General features: G+C 42.0%; 1 protein-coding gene across 12 annotated transcripts in view; it reads left to right on the top strand.

Moving 5' to 3' along the window:
* Positions 1 to 19,963, top strand: part of USP28 (ubiquitin specific peptidase 28) — an 85,683-nt gene that overhangs the window by 18,557 nt on the left and 47,163 nt on the right. For 9 of the 12 annotated variants that reach the window (XM_053594631.1, XM_053594630.1, XM_053594638.1 and 6 more), the window contains exons 2-3: positions 4,997 to 5,074; positions 6,905 to 7,037. The exons of 1 other annotated variant lie outside the window; for it this stretch is intronic. In XM_053594631.1, the coding sequence (XP_053450606.1) occupies positions 4,997 to 5,074; positions 6,905 to 7,037 (211 nt within the window). The remainder of the gene's footprint in view (positions 1 to 4,996; positions 5,075 to 6,904; positions 7,038 to 19,963) is intronic. 2 more of the 12 variants (XM_053594629.1, XM_053594628.1) reach the window with 1 other exon arrangement.

The following is a 19,963-nucleotide window of genomic DNA, read 5'->3' as shown; positions in this document are numbered from 1 at the left end:
GCATCGTTTTGCTTTAAAAAGGAATTCTCATGTGTTTCTTTGTCTTCTCAGATAATTCTGTGGTGGAGGTGCAGGCTCTTGAGTCAGGCAGCCTGGGTTCATATCCCAGCTTCACCTCTTATTAGCAGTAATTGTCTTGTATAAGTTACTTTACCTCTCTGTCTCAGCTTACTTTCTTTTTCTTTTCTTTTCTTTTTTTGGTGTATGTTCCCCAGCAGAGTGCAGTGGCATCGTAGCTCACTGCAACCTCAGACTCGGGCTGTGGGCATCCTGCTGCCTCAGCCTCCGAAGCCCCTGGGATTACAGGCACTTGCCTCGGCACCCGGCTGGGTTTTTCCATTTTTTTTCATGAATTGGGGTCTCACTCTCGCTCAGAGAAGCCTTGAACTCCTGAGCTCAAGCCATCTTCCCACAGTGCTGGGATTACAGGCATGAGCCACGGCACCCAGCTTGTGACTCAGCTTTCTGTCAGATGGGCATAATACTTACCTCACAGGTCTGTAACGAGAGTACCCTGAGTTAAATAAGTTAATATATGCTAAATGTGTAGAACAGTACCTGGCTAAAAGTAAGCATGTACGTTAGCTGTTATTTTTTAATGGGATTATTTTTTGTAAATCATAGGTATGAGTATACAGAGTAATTCCAGATGGGGATGTGATCATCTCTCCCTTATTACCGTCTTCATTCCAGTTTGATATTAATGTGCTACTCATTCTAATTTCTACTTACTCCGTGTTTGGGGGGTATATTGATGTGAGTCTTTTAAAAAACTGTGTGTAATTGAGATATATAAATTCACACACTTTTCTATAGTAAAATAAAATGGAATTATAACTAGTTCGGGAAAAAATTTGTGAGATTATATTTTTCTATAAAAATCCCATGCTTTCCACATCTTGGTGATTGTAAATTGAGCTGCGATAAGTAATCTATTGCATGTGTGCTTACGATAAAATGATTTTTTTTCCTTCTGGGTAGATGCCTGGTAATGTGATTGCAGGATCAAATCGAAGGTCTATTTTGAGCTCTTTGAGGATTCTCTATACTTCTTTCCAAAGAGGGTGTATTAGTTTGCAATCCCTCCAACATTGTAAAAGTGTTCCCTTCTCTCCACATCCATGCCAGTATCTGTGTTTTTGGGATTTTGTGGTGTGGGTTATTCTCACTGTGGTTAGGTGATATCTCAGGGTGGTTTTGATTTGCATTTCTCTGATGGTTAGGGACAATGAGCTTTTTTTCATGTGTTTTTTGCCCATTCATCTGTCTTCTTCAGAGAAGGTTCTGTTCATGTCTCTTGCCTGGTGATAGATCGGATTGTTTGACCTAAGTCCCCATGAACCCATGAATGGCTTAGTAAACTGTGGTAGACGTGTAACATGGAATACTATTCAGCCATAAAAAGGTGGAGACTTTACATCTTTTGTATTAACCTGGATGGAGTTGAAAAACACATTCTTCTTAGTAAAGTATCACAAGAATGGAGGAGCAGGCATCTAGTGTATTTCAATACTAATATGAAGTCCAAAGCTGGTAGACAAACTCAGACATGAGCACATAAGAGCAAAACTCAATTTAATTCAAGTTGGGGGGAGGGGGAGATGGGGGAAGGACAGGGGGATTGGGGTGCTCTCACCCAGCTCGCACGATGTTTGGGTACCTGGCCCACCTCCTGGGAGAGGGGCACAACTACAACAGGGACCTCACCTAACAAACACAAACTTGTAACCTAATCCTTTGTACCTTGTATGAATCAGAAAAAAATAAAAATAAAAATGACATTTGTGCTTTCAGTTTTGCCATGGCTAAATCTGGATCCTTCTAAGTCTCCTGGTCACACTCTCAGTGGACAGCCCTGCCTTTGACAAGACTTGTCGCCTCAAAGCCTGCTGGTTTCAGCAAAGTTGGGTTCCATTTCCAGCCTATGACTGCAGCCTGTGACTGCAACAGAAAAGACTCCCGATGCTTTTTGGAGGACTTTAGAGGGATGTTAGTTATTTCTAGTTGTGTGATACTCTTAAGTGTAGCACAGGGGCTCAGCTGTTGAATTACATAGGATACTGTTTCTAGTACAGCTGGCAGTAAGTGTAGCCAGACTCTCTTTGAGACCTATGAGGAACTGGAGGATAGTTGGTGGTGAAATATCAAGTCCTGAATTGGAACTTAATTCTAACAGACCTGAGGAATGATATACATTAGATTTCTTCTCACTGAATTAATTTTGAACTATTTTGTTTTCAGTATTTATCCAAAAGATCATTGTGTCTCCAGTTGGAGCAGCCAGTTGTTTAAATTGTGCTTTACTTGTAAATTGGTGTTTTTTGTGCAAAACAAGATAAAATAATAGGGTGAAGGCATTAAGCCTGAAAAGGGGTTATAAACTGATCTTGTAGCTGGAAATCAACAAGTTAGGTTTTCCCATGATTCAGATTAATGACGAGAAAACATTCCACAGTTTTATTCCCTCTGGAATTACATATTTTATTTAATAATCAGAAAATTCTAGCTTTAGCTATACTTCCTAAGTAATCTAACTCAAGAGTTTTAAAATATGATGGTGGTCGTATCATCGGTTAATTACACGACTGGAAACTTATTGTCAGTGAAGAAATGACAGCAAACGGCGTGCGCAGCAAGCTTAAAATAGCACATCTTCACAGCCAGGCCTGTTCCCTGGGCGCCTGTGACCTGCTTACGCTGCTCACCGGAAGAGGACCTGAGGCACTTGAAGCATCCATTAAGGCTAGAATATTACATGTAAATGTTTTATATATTTGTAGTTTTGCTGTCTACTCAGATTTCTTTCATAAATGCAATAAGTATTTTCCATGATTAAACTTTTAAAAGAGTAATGGATTTGGCCCTTCAGAATGTGTCTGACAGGCAGTACCTTGTTCCTTGGGGGTTGCTGGTTCTTTTTCTTTTTCTTCTTGCCTTTTTTTTTTTTATTGTTGGGGATTCATTGAGAGTACAAAGAACCAGGTTACACTGGTTGTTTTTATCAGATAAAGACCCTTCTGTAATAGTGCTCTGCCCCTAAAAGGTGTACTACCCCTCCCTTCTTCCCTCTCTCTGCTCCCCCATCCTCCACCCCCACCGTGTGCTAGATCATTAATTGTTCTCATATCAGAATTGAGTACATAGGATTCTTGTTTCTCCATTCTTGTGATGCTTTGCTAAGAATAATGTGTTCCACGTCCATCCAGATTAGTACAAAGGATGTAAAGTCTCCATCTTTTTTAATGGCTGAATAGTATTCCATGGTGTACATATACCACAGCTTGTTAATCCATTCCTGGGTTGGTGGGCATTTGGGCTGTTTCCACATTTTAGCAATTGTAAATTGAGCTGCAACAAACAGTCTAGTACAAGTGTCCTTATGGTAAAAGGATTTTTTTCCTTCTGGGTTGATGCCCAGTAATGAGATTGTAGGATCAAATGGGAGGTCTAGTTTGAGTTCTTTGAGGTTTCTCCATACTTTCTTCCAAAAAGGTTGTATTAGTTTGCAGTCCCACTAGCAGTGTAAAAGTGTTCCCTTCTCTCCACATCCATGCCAGCATCTGCAGTTTTGAGACTTTGTGATGTGGGCCATTCTCACTGGGGTTAGATGATATCTCAGGGTGGTTTTGATATGCATTTCTCTAATAAAGAGGGATGATGAGCATTTTTTCATGTTTTTTAGCCATTTGTCTGTCTTTTGAGAGGATTCTATTCATCTCTCTTGCCCAATACAATCAGGCAAGAGAAGGAAATAAAGGGCATCCAAATGGGGGCAGAGGAAGTGAAACTCTCCCTCTTTGCTGACTTCATGATCTTTTTTATTTATTTTTTTATTTTATTTTATTTTTTTGTAGAGACAGAGTCTCACTGTACCACCCTCGGATAGAGTGCCGTGGCGTCACACGGCTCACAGCAACCTCTAACTCTTGGGCTTACGCGATTCTCTTGCCTCAGCCTCCCGAGCAGCTGGGACTTACAGGCGCCTGCCACAACGCCTGGCTATTTTTTGGTTGCAGTTTGGCCGGGGCTGGGTTTGAACCCGCCATCCTCGGCATATGAGGCCGGGGCCCTACTCACTGAGCCACAGGCACTGCCCGACTTCATGATCTTATACTTAGAGAACCCCCAATACTCAACTACCAGACTCCTGGAAGTGATCAAAAAATACAGTAACATCTCAGGATATAAAATCAATGTCCACAAATCAGTAGCCTTTGTATATGCCAATAACAACCAAGATGAGAAGGTAATCAAGGGCATAGTTCCCTTCTCAGTAGCTTCAAAGAAAATGAAATACCTAGGAGTATACCTCACAAAAGAGGTGAAGGACCTCTATAAAGAAAACTATGATCCCCTAAGAAAAGAAATAGCAGAAGATATTAACAAATGGAAGAACATACCATGCTCATGGCTGAGGAGAATCAACATTGTCAAAATTATACTTCCCAAAGCAATCTACGGATTCAGTGCTATCCCTGTTAAAATACCAGCATCATACTTTCAAGACTTGGAAAAAATAATTCTTCGTTTTGTATGGAATCCGAAAAAAACCCATATGGCCTAGGCAATTCTTAGTAATAAAAACAAAACTGGGGGCATCGTCCTACCAGACTTTAGGCTGTACTACAAAGCCATAGTGAATAAAACTGCGTGTTATTGGCACAAAAATAAGAGACATAGACATCTGGAATAGAAAACAGGGAGATGAGGCTAACATTCCAGTGTTAGCTGCTGGGAGAACTGGATATCCACATGTAAAAGACTGAAACTAGACCTGCCATTCCTCTACTCACAAAAATTGATCCAAGATGGATAAAAGACCTCAATCTAAGGCATGAAACAATAAAAATCCTCAAAGAAAGTTTGCTGGTTCTTTACAGTAAAAAATGCAAGTCTCAGGCCTGGTTTACCCCAGATGCTTTTATTTCTTCTTTAAATGCATCCAGGTTTACTGTCTGACTGACTTGTCCCTGGCTTTTTTGTTTTGCAAATATAGAGCTGCCAAATGCTGTTAAATCAACTGAGAGAAATCACAGGCATTCAGGACCCCTCCTTTCTTCATGAAGCTCTGAAGGTGGGTTTTCAGACCCTTGTTAGTCATCAGGCTTTAAAATAGTGGTCCATAACATAGTTTTGTCGGTTCAAGCTACTTTTCTGGCAAAATTAAAGTGCACAGAGGGATGGAAGCTCTACGGGTCAAATGACCCAGTGCCCTTATCATGTAAATTATAAGGAGATGGGGGAGGCTTATGGTGGGAGAAACCCCACAGAGTCAAAAAGATTTAAGAAACACATCAACCAAATGCATTGTATAGACCTTATCAGGATCCTGATTCAAACCAACAAACTAAATAATGTTTGAATCTGGGACGTTTGAATTGGTTATTAAAAAACTGTTACTACCCTTTTCCTTTTTTCTGGGGCAGAGTCTCACTCTGTTGCCCCAGGCTAGTGGTGTCATTTAGCTTACAGCAACTTCAGGCTCCTGGGCCCAGGCAATCCTCCTTAGCCTCTGGAGTAGCTGGGACTACAGGTCTGTGCCACCATGCCTGACTAGTTATTTTTTGTTTTTAGCAGAGCTGGGATCTCACTTTTGCTCAGCTGGTCCTAAGCTCAAGTTATCCTCTCGTCTCAGCCTCCTAGAGTGCTAGGATTATAGGCATGAGCCACTTTGCTTGGCCCAAAAAACTATTGTTACTCTTAAAGTGTGATAATAGCATTGTGGGTTGTATTGAAAAAAAAAAATACACTTTTCTGCTCCGCGCCTGTGGCTCAAGCGGCTAAGGTGCCAGCCACATACACCTGACCTGGCGGGTTCAAATCCAGCCCCGGCCCGCCAAACAACAATGACGGCTGCAACCAAAAAATAGCCGGGTGTTGTGGTGGGCTCCTGTAGTCCCAGCTACTTGGGAGGCCGAGGCAGAAGAATCGCTTGAGCCAAGGAGTTGGAGGTTGCTGTGAGCTGTGATGCCACAGCACTCTACCCAGGGCTACAGCTTGAGGCTCTGTCTCAAAAAAAAAAAAAATATACTTTCTGGAATGTTGACCAATAATTTAAGATGTTTATGATTTGTTTTAAAATACCTGGGGGAGAGGGTAGACAGTATAGATAGGATAAGAATGGCCATGACTTGATAATTGTTGAAGCTAAGTGGCAGCTAGGTGGGGTTCAACTATTCACTTTCCCGTTGTATATATTGGACGTTTCCTAATAAAACGTTAAAAACAAATATGGTCATCACTAGAAAATAGGTAATTGCTCCACACTTTTTTGTTGTTGTTGTTGTTGTTGCCCTTGGTAGAGTGCTGTGGCGTCACAGCTCACGGCAACCTCCAGCTCTTGGATTTAGGAGATTCTCTTGCCTCCGTCTCCTGAGTAGCTGGGACTACAGGCGCCTGCCACAACACCTGGCTATTTTTTTGTTGCAGTTTTGGCCTGGGCTGGGTTCGAACCTGCCACCCTCGGTATATAGGGCCAGCGCCCTACTCACTGAGCCACAGGCACTGCCTGCTCCACAATTTTATTGTAGAGGCTGACTTCATATAGAACTTCTCTGTTAATTGACAGCCTCCTTTTTTGGCACAAAATATCTTAACTATTCTGTGAAATCAGGAGCAGCAGTATCTGAAGAATGAGAACAAATCTCCTTTGGGGTTTCCCTTTTGTCTGCATGTAGTGGGAAAATGAGTCTGGGGGCTCCTTCCTGTGCTGGGACTGAGTGGTGTCTGGTAGATGCTTCCTGGCATCTACTGTGTGCTCTTTTTTTGACCCCCTACCCTAGCATTATGCGTGAACTAGTTTCACCAGGATAGTAAGGAGTTACCACCCAAACCTCACTCATGACTTAATTTAAATCCTATGATGCTCTACCTTTGAAATTTCTATTGTTCTTTCTTTCCTTAGGCCAGTAATGGTGACATTACACAGGCAGTCAGCCTTCTTACTGATGAGAGAGTTAAGGAGCCCAGTCAAGACACTGTTGCTACAGAACCTTCTGAAGTAGAGGGGAGCGCTGCCAACCAGGAAGTCTTAGCAAGTAGGTACAGCGTTTCAGTCTTGCTCCTTCTTTGAAAGTTCCCTGCCCATCATATCAACCGTTTGGAGACAATGATAATAATAGCAGCTAATTAGTGAGTCATTGCTTTGTACCAGGCACAGTTCCAATCACTTAAATGGTTTCATTCATTCACTCATTATTTAGCACTTACTTAATGAGCACCTGCTATGTAACTTATTTTATATTTGGGGGGAGATAGATACATAATATAAATAAAAGTAAATTGGAGCAAGGGAAGTGAGAGAGTAATTCCTGTAAGGCCCTGAGATAGGGGTGCTCCTTGGCTTGCTCTGGAGCTGCAGGGAGGCCAGAGGCTTAGTGAGTCAGCAGGGCAGTAGGCTGAAGTGGCGGAGGAGGTGGAAATAGACCATGCAGAGCACTTTAAGTGCTGGCTTTGCTCCAGGTTAGATGGTGGCTGTTGGAGAGTTGGGAGCTAAGACAAGATGTAAACTGGTTACCATTTTCTGGGTACCATTCTGCCTGCTGTGTGAGAACAGAATGTGGGAGGAGGATGGTGACGATCATGGGTCAGATCAGGAAGCTCAAGGAGCATCTGGAGGCCTGTGGGGAGGGGTGAAACGTGCTTTCATTTTGCCTGTGTAGTATTTTTAAGGTAAAGGCAATAGGATTTGATTACAGAGAAAATAAGGGTTGTCAGAGAAAGAGAAGAGTTAAAGGTGACTCAAGGGTAGAATTGTCTTAACTGAGATGAGAATAACTGCAGGTAGAATAGATTTGGGATGGAAAGTTGAAGAGGTCCATTTGGGTAATACTAAGTCTGAAATGCCTGTTAGACATCCAGGTGGAGGTGGCAAAAGGCATAGACCCAGGTGCACAGTTCAGGGAGAAATCCAGGATGGAGACAGGTGAATTTGGACCCATAGCTGATAGATGGTATGTAAAGCAGTGAGACGGACAAGCTTTCCAAGGGAGCGGGTGGAGGAAAGAGGAAAGAGCTGAAGTGTCCAAGGAAAACCAGGAGAGTGGTGCTCTGGAAACCCAGGAGGCTTGGAGGAGGAACCATTAGCTGGGTCAGATAGGCTGTTTGCAGTTTTGAGCTATTCCAAACATATCGCTGCTATGAATAGTTGTTTATGTGTCTTGGTACGCATTGCAACTTTTTCCAGTGAACGTTCTTCTTGAGACTGTAACTGTAGTTGGTTTGTTTTCACTGGTGTGTAGTATTCCATGTTCTGAATACACCACATTGTATTTATTCGTTGCTTGACTGTAGGGTTGTTTCTGGAAGTTTTGCTATCATAAACGAGGCTGCTGTGAGCTGTTTGGATTCATGTTTCTGTGAACATATACAAAGAGTTTCTTTAAAAGTGTAGAAGTGTGCGTCCCTAGCAGTGTAGTTAGTAGCTATTATGATACGCTCATCTCCAACTTCATAGAAAATGACAGTATTTTCCAAAATGATTTTTTACCTATTTGTGCTCCCACCAACAGTTTAAGAGTAACCACGGCTCTTGAATTTATTATATCAGATTGGGAAATTGTTACCCATTCATTTGATGCAAAATGCTGTTTCAGCTCCTCCCCGTAGATCTTCACAGATGCTAATGAAAACATTAGGTTAATTAACAAAAGAATGGTGAAAGGCTGGGAGGAGAGTCCAAGGGCTGAGCCAAGGAAGGTGAAGGTGTAAATTTTTAAAAGATTCTCTTCTGGTTTTTCTGTGGTGCTTGGTGCATTTACATCTTCTCTCAGGAAGTGAAGACTGTTTGGGAGTCAGCGTCTATGGCAGTCAGGACTCATATGTAGCCCCTTAGGGCTCCCAGCATCATTTCTTACTTGCCAGGGCCTTCCCACCAGGGAGCCTGCCACAGAGCTTCTGTTGTCTCCTTTGCTGACATGCAGAATAGTTCTTACTGGCATTTTGTGCCTGAGAAGGTGCAAAAGGAATATGTCTGAATTCAGCCTATCTCTGCGTTGCTCGCGGCCCCCATTTCCACTCATTTATGGGAATTCTGCTGAGCATGGATATGTCCTGCTTTAATGTACCCCTCTGATTTCTATAGGGCCATGCGCTATAAATGCAGCCCTTGAATAGGTCAGATTTTCCTTGCTCTCCAACCTAACCAACCATGTGGCCAGGCTTTTGGCCACTGCTGATGAGTCAGTAAAAGCCAAACATAAGGCTTTTACTGTAAACATAATGCTAGGAAAACAGCATACAGTTCAGCCCACCAAGCTGATTTGTTTCTACCTTTGATTAGAGTGAAATAGGATGTTGTCCATTTGGAACTTCCACCCACACACCCAGCAGCTCTTCATCAGTCCAGAGCTGTTTATGAAGCAGCTCCTCACGCAGTTCCAGAGTCGGGCTGAGGGCAAAAGAGGCTCCTTACATTCCCCAGGTCTAGTGGATTCTGCTTAAACTATTTTTGTTTTTTGTTGTTTTTTTTTTGCAGTTTTTGGTTGGGGCGGGGTTTGAACCTACCACCTCCAGCATATGGGGCTGGTGCTCTACTTCTTTGAGCCACAGGTACCGCCCACCATTTCTGTTTTATTAAGGAACTCTTCTGGGCACTGCTGTCCGCATTAGAGTGTTTCTCTGATATCACCCAAGACAGCAAGTGTATTTCAGGTTTCAAGATCATTTTGCATCCTCATTCATAGGGGTAGCGACAATTAATGTCTGATAACAAGGTGATAAATGTCCCTCAAGGAGAAATTCTCTAGTCCAAGGCCCCAGTAGTTGTTCCTGGGAGGCACTCACAGACTTTCAGCATAAGCCCCATGAATTCTCTCCCACAGAGGGCTGTCAAATGGAGAGTTTGTCTCTGTCCCCACTCCAGCTTCTGTTCTTTACCTTATAGGCTGGGGGAACTTACTGGTTCCCATTTATCATATTCTTTAATACTGCTGGAAGGGTGGGTGTATGTGCCCTCTGTTTTATAGTCCTAGAAGGGAAAACCTTCCCAAAGCAGATCCTGTGCCTGCCTCCACAATACAATCAGATAAAGGAGATGCAATCGCTTTGCATGAAGCAAGTTCAAATCTACCAATTCTCCCATAAAAATTTACCTTAATTTCATCAACACTTTCTTTCTTTCTTTTTTTTTTTTTTTTGCAGTTTTTGGCCAGGGCTGGGTTTGAACCCACCACCTCTGGCATACGGGGCTGGCGCCCTACTCTTTTTAGCCACAGGCGCCACCCCATCAACACTTTCTTAACCGTAGCCTCTATTAGGACTTTATCAGTAGATTTGGAAATCACAGTGCAGAAAAATTTTCCCCAGAAAAGTTTCTTCTTCATCCCTGAGGCTCTTACCCTCTTGTGTACATAGATTTTGGACCCCTAGCCTGCAAGGAGTAGAGCCAAGGGAGTCTTTTGACTCTCTTTTTGTCAATCTTTATTTTGATTAACCTGCTTCAGCATTTTCCTGTGAAAAAAAATTCTTTTTTTTTTTTTTTTTTTTTTTTTTTGAGACAGAATCTCACTTAGTTACCCTGGGGGGTGATTGCCGTGGCATTATAGCTCACAGCAACCTCATACTCTTGGGCTCAGTCTCCCAAGTAGCTGGGACTACAGGTGCCTACCATAACAACTGGCTGTTTTTTAAGAGATGGGGTCTTGCTCTTGCTCGGGCTGGTCTTGAACTCCTGAGCTCAAGGAATATGCCTGCCTGGGCCTTTCAAGAGTGCTAGGATTACAGGCCTGAGCCACTGTGCTGGCCTCCATGAAGTTGTTGATCAGTTTTCTCATTGTAATCTCTTTTCAGTCTTTAAAATTTCTCCAGACTGGGGCAAATGGAGCAAACTTGTTTGAAGCCCTTTAATGTTGAGGAATCAGCAAGGCTCCCTTTGGTCCACCAACCTTTGGAAGTATTGTACAGACAGTCCTTGAGTTACAAACATCTGACCAATGTATGATTTGCACTTAGGGATAGAACCTATTACAGGTGATAGGTAAATGTACCCGTTCCCACTTACATACAAATTCAACTTAAGAGCAAACCTACAGAGTCTATTTTGTTCTTAACTCAGGGACTTGCCTGTATTATACATTTTAATGAGAGTCCCACCAATGTTCATTTGATTCATCCTATTTGTTAATAACCATCTAAATTTTTATTACCCCGAAGAAATGAGTCCCTTAACTTTTTCTTTAGTCTCACCCCATCAATATATTTTTTTCAGTTTGTTAATAATCTTTTTAAAATTCCCGCCTTCAGAGAGGGTGAACTACCCATCTCCAGCTCCTTAGGAATTCTCAGGGAGATCTGCTTTCTGCCCTTCAGGACAACTTCTGAGCTCCATCTGGTGGGTGGGGCCGGTGCTTACGTGACTTTAACCTTTGACTGAACTTCGGACCTGCCGTCTCTGCCAGGCACCGCTCTCTGAGCTTGATTGGGCAGGCCAGTGTTTAAGTGACTTCGGACTAAACTTTGGACCTCTGGCCTCCACCCGGTGGTGCTCTCTGAGCTCAGTTGGGTGGGTGGGGGCTCCGAGGTTTAAGCAACTTTGGACTGAACTTTGGATTAGTACTCTCCCCTAGGTGGAGGCTTTCTGAGCTCAATGGGGTGGGCAGGGCCTGGTGCCTGAGTGACTCTTCTCTGAACTTTAGACCTGTGCCCCCAGGGGGAGGCAGCCCCCTGAGCTTGACTGGGCAGGTGATGCCTTGTGCCTGAGTGACTTTGTCTGAGCTTCGGGCCTGCACTGTCCACAGAGCCACAGCTCTCAGCACTCGATTGGCTATGGTGCCTCGAGCATAAGCACATCTACTGAACTCTGGATCACTACTGCCTACTGATTCTTGTCCCCCTGGAGACACTGTCTGGGGCTGTGGATTCACCACCTGTCTGCCTTTGTCAGTGTGGCGGTGGCATTGCAACAGTGAGGAGTGGACTCATCAGGGACAACTTATCAATCCAACTAAAGTATAATTAACATATTAAAAAAGAAAAAGAGGAAGAAGTTGGAAATACTCATGAGGAGAAATCAGCAGAAGAACTCTGGCAAAATGAAAGAGCAGAGCAAATCAATGCCTCCTGGGACGTCAAAGAAAATATATCAGAAAATTCCACACACAGAGAAGTTGCTGAAATGTCAGAAATAGAATTTAGAATATGGACGGCAAATAAGATAATTGGAATGGAGGAAAAGATGGAAACAGAGAACCAAAAATAGTTTAGAAGTTGTCTCAAGAAATTAATGAATTCAAAGACAAGGTCACCAAAGATACTGGACATTATGAGTAAAGATATAGCAGAGCTTAAGGAATTGAAAAAGGTATTTGAGGAGCTTCAAAATACAGTAGAGTCCCTCAGAAATAGAGTTGATCAGTATAAAGAAAGAATCTCAGATAAGACTTTTGAACTATCACAAGCATTCAAAGAGGCAGAAAAATGGAGAAAAAGAACAGAATGTTCCCTAAGAGAGTTATGGGATCATTCCAAGAAATCAAACATCTGAATTTATAGGGATTCCTGAAGAAGAGGATGATCCCAAAGGCACAAATTCTCTGCTCCAAGACATTATGATGGAGAATTTCCCAAGTATTGCAAAAGATACAGAAATTCAGATAGTAGATAGCTTCTGAACCCCAGCACAACTCAATCCAAACAAAGCATCTCCTAGACACATTGTAATTAATTTTGTTAATGTTAATATGAAGGAGAAACTTCGGCAGGCTGTCAGGCATAAGAAAAGTATTACTTACAAAGGGAAAAGTATAAGGGTGACTGCAAATCTTTCAGACGAAACTTTTTTTTTTCAGCTGAAACTTTCTAAGCCAGAAAAGGATGGTCATCGACCTTCACCCTTCTTAAAACAATTTCCAGCCTAGGATCCTATACCATGCTAAACTGAGTTTCATCTGTGATAGAGAACTCAAATACTTCACTGACATCCATATGCTGAGGAAATTTGCCATGACTCAACCAGCTCTACAGGAAATACTCAGACACATTCTTCATAACAATCAATAGGAGGGTATACCACTAAAGTAAACCTACCAAGAAATTAAAGAACAAAACCTAGTTTCCACAATGGTGAGAGGCATAAAATTAAGCTCTGGGGCTCAGCTTCTATAGCTCAAGTGGCTAAGGCACCAGCCACATACACCAAAGCTGGTGAGTTCGAATCCAGTCCAGGCCTATCAACTACAACCAAAAAGTAGCCAGGTGTTGTGACGGGCGCCTGTAGTCCCAGCTGCTTGGGAGGCTGAGGCAAGAGAATCACTTAAGCCTAAGAGTTTGAGGTTGCTGTGAGCTGTGATGCCATGGCACTCTACCCAGGGCAACAACTTGAGACTCTGTCTCAAAAAAAAAAAAAATTGAGCGGCACCTGTGGCTCAAAGGAGTAGGGCGCTGGCCCCATATTTCGGAGGTGGCAGGTTTAAGCCCAGCCCTGGCCAGAAACTGCAAAAAATAAAAAAAAAATTAATCTCTCCTTTAAAGAGGCATAGGCTGGCTGACTGGATAAAAAAACTCAGGTCAGATATCTGTTTCCTACAAGAAACTCCCCTTACCTCAAAGGATAAAACAAGACTCAGGGTGAGGGGATAGGCAGTGGTATTCCAGGCAAATGGAAAGGAGAAAAAAGCTGGGATTGCAATCTTGTATGCAGATACAATTGGATTCAAACCAACAAAAATAATGAAAGACAAAGATGGACACTACATACTGGTCAAGAGAAACACACACTATGAAGAGATTTGAACAGTTAACATCTATGCACTCTATCTGAGTGCTCCTTGATATATAACACAAACCCTAACTGATCCGAACAATATGATGTCTTCCTGCACTATAATAGTTGGAGATTGTAACACCCCATCGGCAGTACTGGACAGATCCTCCAAGCAGAAACTAAACAAAGAATAATGGACTTAAACAAGATCCTAGAACAAATGGACTTTATAGACATTTATAGAACACTTTATTGTAACCAAACTGAATAGACATTCTTCTCACCAGCCCATGGATCATCTTCCAAAGTTGATCATATCTTTGGTCACAAGGCTTACCTCAACAAATTCAAAAGAATAGAAATTATCCCATGTATCTTCTCAGACTATCATGGAATAAAAGTTGAACTCAATAGCAACAGAAAGCTTCATACTCAAATAAAATCATGGAAACTAGCCTTATGCTGAATGATAGCTGGGTGATAGATGAGATCAAGAAGCAGATATAATTAGACCAAATGGACCAAAATGATAATGAAGCCACAAACTATCGAAATCTGTGGGATAGGCTTGGCACCTGTAGCTCAGCTTCTAGGGCTCCAGCCATATATACCGGAGCTGGTGGGTTTGAACCCAGCCTGGGCCTGCCAAACAACAATGACAACTACACCCCCCTCAAAAAAAAAAAAAAAAACCCAGGTGTTGTTGCGGGTACCTGTAGTTCCACCTACTTGGTGGAACCTCTCTTGCCTGAGGCAAGAGAATCACTCGAGCCTAAGAGTTTGAGGTTGTTGTGAGCTCTGACACCATGGCACTCTACTGAGGACAACATAGTGAGAGACTGTCTCGAAAAAAAAAAAAAAGCAGAAAGAGAGCAAGTCAGCAACCTAATGGGCCATCTCCAGCAACTGGGAAAGAAAGAACAATCTAATCGCAAACCTAGCAGAAGAAAAGAAATAACCAAAATTAGAGCAGAACTAAATGAAATTGAAAATAAAAGAATTATTCAAAATATCAGTGAAACGGGTGGCGCCTGTGGCTCAGTCGGTAAGGCGCCGGCCCCATATACCGAGGGTGGCGGGTTCAAACCCGGCCCCGGCCAAACTGCAACCAAAAAATAGCCAGGCGTTGTGGCGGGCGCCTGTAGTCCCAGCTACTCGGGAGGCTGAGGCAAGAGAATCGCTTAAGCCCAGGAGCTGGAGGTTGCTGTGAGCTGTGTGAGACCACGGCACTCCACCGAGGGCCATAAAGTAAGACTCTGTCTCTACAAAAACAAAACAAAACAAAATATCGGTGAAACAAAAAGTTGGTTCTTTGGAAAGATTAATAAAATTGATAGACCCTTGACTAGACTAATCAGAAACAGAGAAATGAGATCTCTAATAACTACAATCAGAAATGGTAAAGGTGAAGTAACAGTAGATGCCAGAGAAATACAAAAGATTCTCAGCAATTACTACATAAAACTCTATTCCCAGAAATATGGAAAATGTGGAGATGGACCAATATCTAGAAGCATAATACCTTTCAAAACTCAGCCAGAACGATTTAGAAGTCTTAAGTAGACCAATATCAAGTACTGAAATAGTATCAATTACACAAAATCTCCCCAAAAAGAAAAGCTGTGGACTAGATGGTTTCACACCAGAATTCTATCAAACCTTCAAAGAGGAACTAGTTCCTATAATGCATAAACTTTTCTAAAATATAAAGAAGGCGGGTGGTGCCTGTGGCTCAAGGAGTAGGGCGCCAGTCCCATATGCTGGAGGTGGCGGGTTCAAACCCAGCCCCAGCCAAAAATCACAAAAAAAAAAAAAAAAAAAAAAAAAAAAAAGAAGGCATCCTCTCCAACATATTCTATGAAGCAAATATCATCCTGATTCCCAAACCAAGAAAGGACCCAACAAAAAAGAAGACTATAGACCATTATCATTAATGAATATTGATGCAAAAATATTCAACAGGATATTAGCAAACAATACAATAACACATTAAAAAGGTTATTCACCATGATCAAGTGGGTTTTATGACAGACACACAAGGTTGGTTCAACATACATAAATCTATAAATATAATACACTGTATAAATAGAATCAAAAAACAAAGACCATATGATTCTTTCACTTGATCCAGCATCCTTTCATGATAAAAACGCTTAAGAAAATAGGCTTAGATGGAACATTCCTTAAGCTGATAGTGGCTATCTCCAGCAAACCCACAGCCAGTATCATTGAATGGAGTAAAACTCAAAGCATTTCCACTGAAATCTGGAACCAGACAAGGATGCCCACTGTCTCCCCTGCTATTTAACATAGTGCTGGAAGTCCTAGCCATTGCAATCAGGAGGAGATTAACGGAATCCAAATGGGGACAGAAGAGGTCAAACTCCCTTTTTGCAGATGACATGATCTTATATCTAGAAAGCCCCGTGGATTCAACTACAAAGCTCTTAGAACTGATCAAGGAATATAGCAGTGTCTCAGGATACAAAATCAACACCCATAGATGAGTCACCTTCAAATATGCCAACAGTCAAGCTGAGAATAAAATCAAAGTTTACAGTAGCACCAAAGAAGATGCAATACCTGTGGAATATATCTAACAAAGATGTGAAAGGTCTCTATAAAGTGAATTATGAGACTTTGAGAAAGAAAATAGCAGAAGATGTCAACAAATGGAAGAACATAACTGTGTTCATGGCTGGGAATAATCAACATTGTTCAAATGTCCATACTACCCAAAGCAATCTATCAATTTAATGTAATTCCCATCAAAGCACCAATGTCAGACTTTTTTTTGTTTTTACAGTTTTTGGCTGGGGCTGGGTTTGAACCTGCCACCTCTGGCTTATGGGGCTGGCACCCTACTCCTTTGAGCCACAGGCGCCGCCCTACCAATGTCATACTTTAAAGAACTTGAAAAAATAGTACTTGAATTCATATGAAACCAGAAAACCTCCTGAATAGCAAATACAATTCTTTGAAATAAAAACAAATCTGGAGGCATCACATTGCCAGATTTCAGGTTATATTACAAAGCTATGGTGATCTAAACAGCATGGTTCTGGCACAAAAATAGAGATGTAGATCTGTGGAACAGGATAGAGAATCTATAGATGAACCCAGCCACATGTCAGCATTTAATCTTTGATAAGCCTAACAAAAACATGCAATAGGGAAAAGAATCCTTATTTAACAAATGGTGCTGGAAGAACTGGTCATCCGCATGTAGAAAACTGAACCCGGACCCGGACCTCTCACCATTGACAAAAATTGATTCTTGTTGGATAAAAGATTTAAATTTTAAGACACAAAACAATAAAAGTTCTAGATAAGCATGTGGGGAAAACACTTGAAGATAATGGCCTGGGAAAAAATTTGAGGAAGACCCCCTCCCCCAGTGATTGCATAACACCAAAAATAAATAACTGGAATTTGATCAAGCTAAGTAGCTTTTGCACAGCTAAGGTACCACAAATAAAGCAAACGGACAGCCTTCAGAATGGGACAAGATTTTTGCATGTTATGAATCTGACAAAGGCCTGATAACTAGAATCTATAGAGAACTCAAACAATAAGAAAAGTGCAAACAACCCTCTCTGTAAGTGGGCAACAGATTTGAACAGAAACTTCTCCAAGGATGGCAGATGAATGGCCAGAAAACATATGAAAAATGCTCATCATCTTTAATTATCAGAGAAATGCAAGTCAAAGACACTCTAAAATATCACCTAATCCAAGCAAGACTATCCCACATCACAAAGTCCCAAAAGACCAGATGCTGCTGTGGACATGAGAGAAGGGAGCACTACTACACTGCTGGTGGGATTGCAAACTAATACAGCCTTTTTGGAGAGAAGTATGGAGAATCCTCAAAGATCTAAAAGTAGAGCTTCCATTTGACCCTGCAGTCCCATTACCAGGGATCTACCCAGAAGAACAAAAACTATTTTATCACAAAGACATTTGCACTAGAATGTTTACTGGGGCTCAATTCATAATTGCCAAGTTGTGGAAGCAACCTAAGTGCCCATCAACCCATGAATGGATTAATTAATGTATACCATAGAAATATTATTCAGCCATTAAAAAGATGGAGACTTTATATCTTTTACATTTACCTGGATGGAGTTGAAATACGTTCTTCTTAGTAAAGTATCACAAGAATGGAAAAATAAATATCCAGCATATGCCATACTAATATGAAATCAACGTATAAACAATTATGTGCTCATAAGAACAATAAAACACTAATATAGTCCAGTTTGAGCGTAGAGGGGAAAGGGGGGGTATTGGCAGAAGGAGGGAGGGCGTGAGGTAGGATTTCACCTGATGTGCACATTATGAGGGATATAACATGCCCCTTGGGTAAGGGGCTCTTCTACAAATGGAACTTTACCCTGGAAGCGAGAACAGTATAACCTAAAAATATTAATTTGAAAAAATAAAAAAATACTCAAAAAAAAAAAATTCCCACCCTCCTGGGGTGAGGTCTTTGACTCTTCCCCTCTGCCTTTCACTATTCTCTTGTTAAGTAATCTAATGTTTTATTAGTAAGATCCTCAATGGGAAGTTGAGATAGCACTTCTGATAAGGCTTCCTGAACTGTTTTTCAGTTGTACAGTAATGTTATGAGGGGTTCAGACTGAAATGGGACCCTTAGACAGAACATTTCCTTTTACCCTGGATGATGGGTGTAGGGTGAATATCCCACAGAGTTTGCATGTGAAATGTAGCAGCTGCTTCATTTTTGGCGCTCCACTTGGCAATTAGAAGGGGAGTTGGCTAAGTCCCCATTTTCAGGATAAATGGACCTTACAGTGGCTTTTATCCGGTCCACCAGGCTGGCCCATTCCCTCGGGAATAACCTTCTGTGTGTCAGGGTCACCACGCAGTCATCTGTGATTGTTCTGTAGTGAGCTGTGGGTCCTCCATGAGCGTAAAATGCCATTTAAAACCAAAGCTACTGCTTCTGAATTATTTACTACCACCATCCATTTTTAGTAAAGGTTCCTAAGGAAGCTAATGATACCAGTCTACAAAATGAAGCCGTTCCTTCACACTCTGCCCTCCAGTTTGACTTGTTTCTTGGTTTTGCCGTGCTCCCATGCTGACTGCCTTCACGGTCACTGTAGGTCTTAGAGGGATTTTCTCTTGTCTCTGCATACTTTTTCCTTGGGTGGGGTAGGGGCGGCTTTGATGCTGGTGGCCAGAGCTCAGGCACAAGTTTAATTAGCATCAAGGTTTGACTCAGCACTCTCCTTTACTTTTTATTTTCGCTACTATAGATTGCAATAACCAGTTTTGTTTTTTTTTTTTTTTTTTTTTTAAACAATGAGTTTGTATTTCCTTATGTATCTGGTGAACCAACAATTCAGAAATTGGATCCACCCCTCAATTCTACTGGTAACTTTTACTTTTAGTGATTGAGCGCGACACAGCTGGAACTCCATGCCACAAGTGACCACGTGGCCTCTCAGGAATGAAAAGTTCCTCATCCTTCTCTTTTTATCCTTTTTCTTCCCAAAAACATGTTTCTGAGGTTCAGGTCCATCCTAATAAATCCTGTTATCTGACGCCAACTGTGAGAATATAGAGGAAAAAACCAACTCATAGAGTATTCTTCTGTACTCTTACTCAGCAGTTGCCACAGAAGCCTTCTGTGTACTGTGGTTATCAAGAACTGCGGGGAAGAGGAGAGGCGGGGGTGCTTCCCATCAGCAACCAGTCACTTGTGCAGTGGACACGCTGGTGTCCTCTAATTCATTCAAGACTCATTTATAGTTTTACTGCAAAGGACGTAGATAAAGAGACACATAGGGCAAAGGATGTGGGAAGGGATGTGGGACTCACACGTCCTCTCTGGGTGCACCACCCTCCTGGTGTTCAGCTTAACTCTGTCCTTTTGGGCTGTTCTGGGGGCTTCCTTGTGTAGGCCTGGTAGATTCAATCAACAGCCTTCAGCATCTCTCCTTTCCTCAGAGGTTGAGGGTAGGGTTTGGCTGAAGTCCCAGCCCCCTATGCCTTGATGTTTTCTGTGACCAGCCCCCATCCTAAAGCTACTTAGGGGCTGCTGGCCCTAAGTCATATAAAAAGACACTTAACACTTTGGAGGATTTAGGAGATGTGGGCCAGGAAACCTGGAGGAAGACCAAATGTATGTTTTGTAATATTGTGACCTTTGCTTATTTGTTTACTGATCTGTTGCTTGGGCTAGAGTGCAGTGGCACGGTTGTCATCATGGCTCACAGCAACCTCGACTCCTGG

The sequence above is a fragment of the Nycticebus coucang genome, chromosome 6 (genome assembly GCF_027406575.1).
Source record: "Nycticebus coucang isolate mNycCou1 chromosome 6, mNycCou1.pri, whole genome shotgun sequence".
Taxonomy (NCBI): domain Eukaryota; kingdom Metazoa; phylum Chordata; class Mammalia; order Primates; family Lorisidae; genus Nycticebus; species Nycticebus coucang.
The sequence above is the reverse complement of the archived record's forward strand: the minus strand, read 5'-3'. Positions and strand labels throughout refer to the sequence as shown.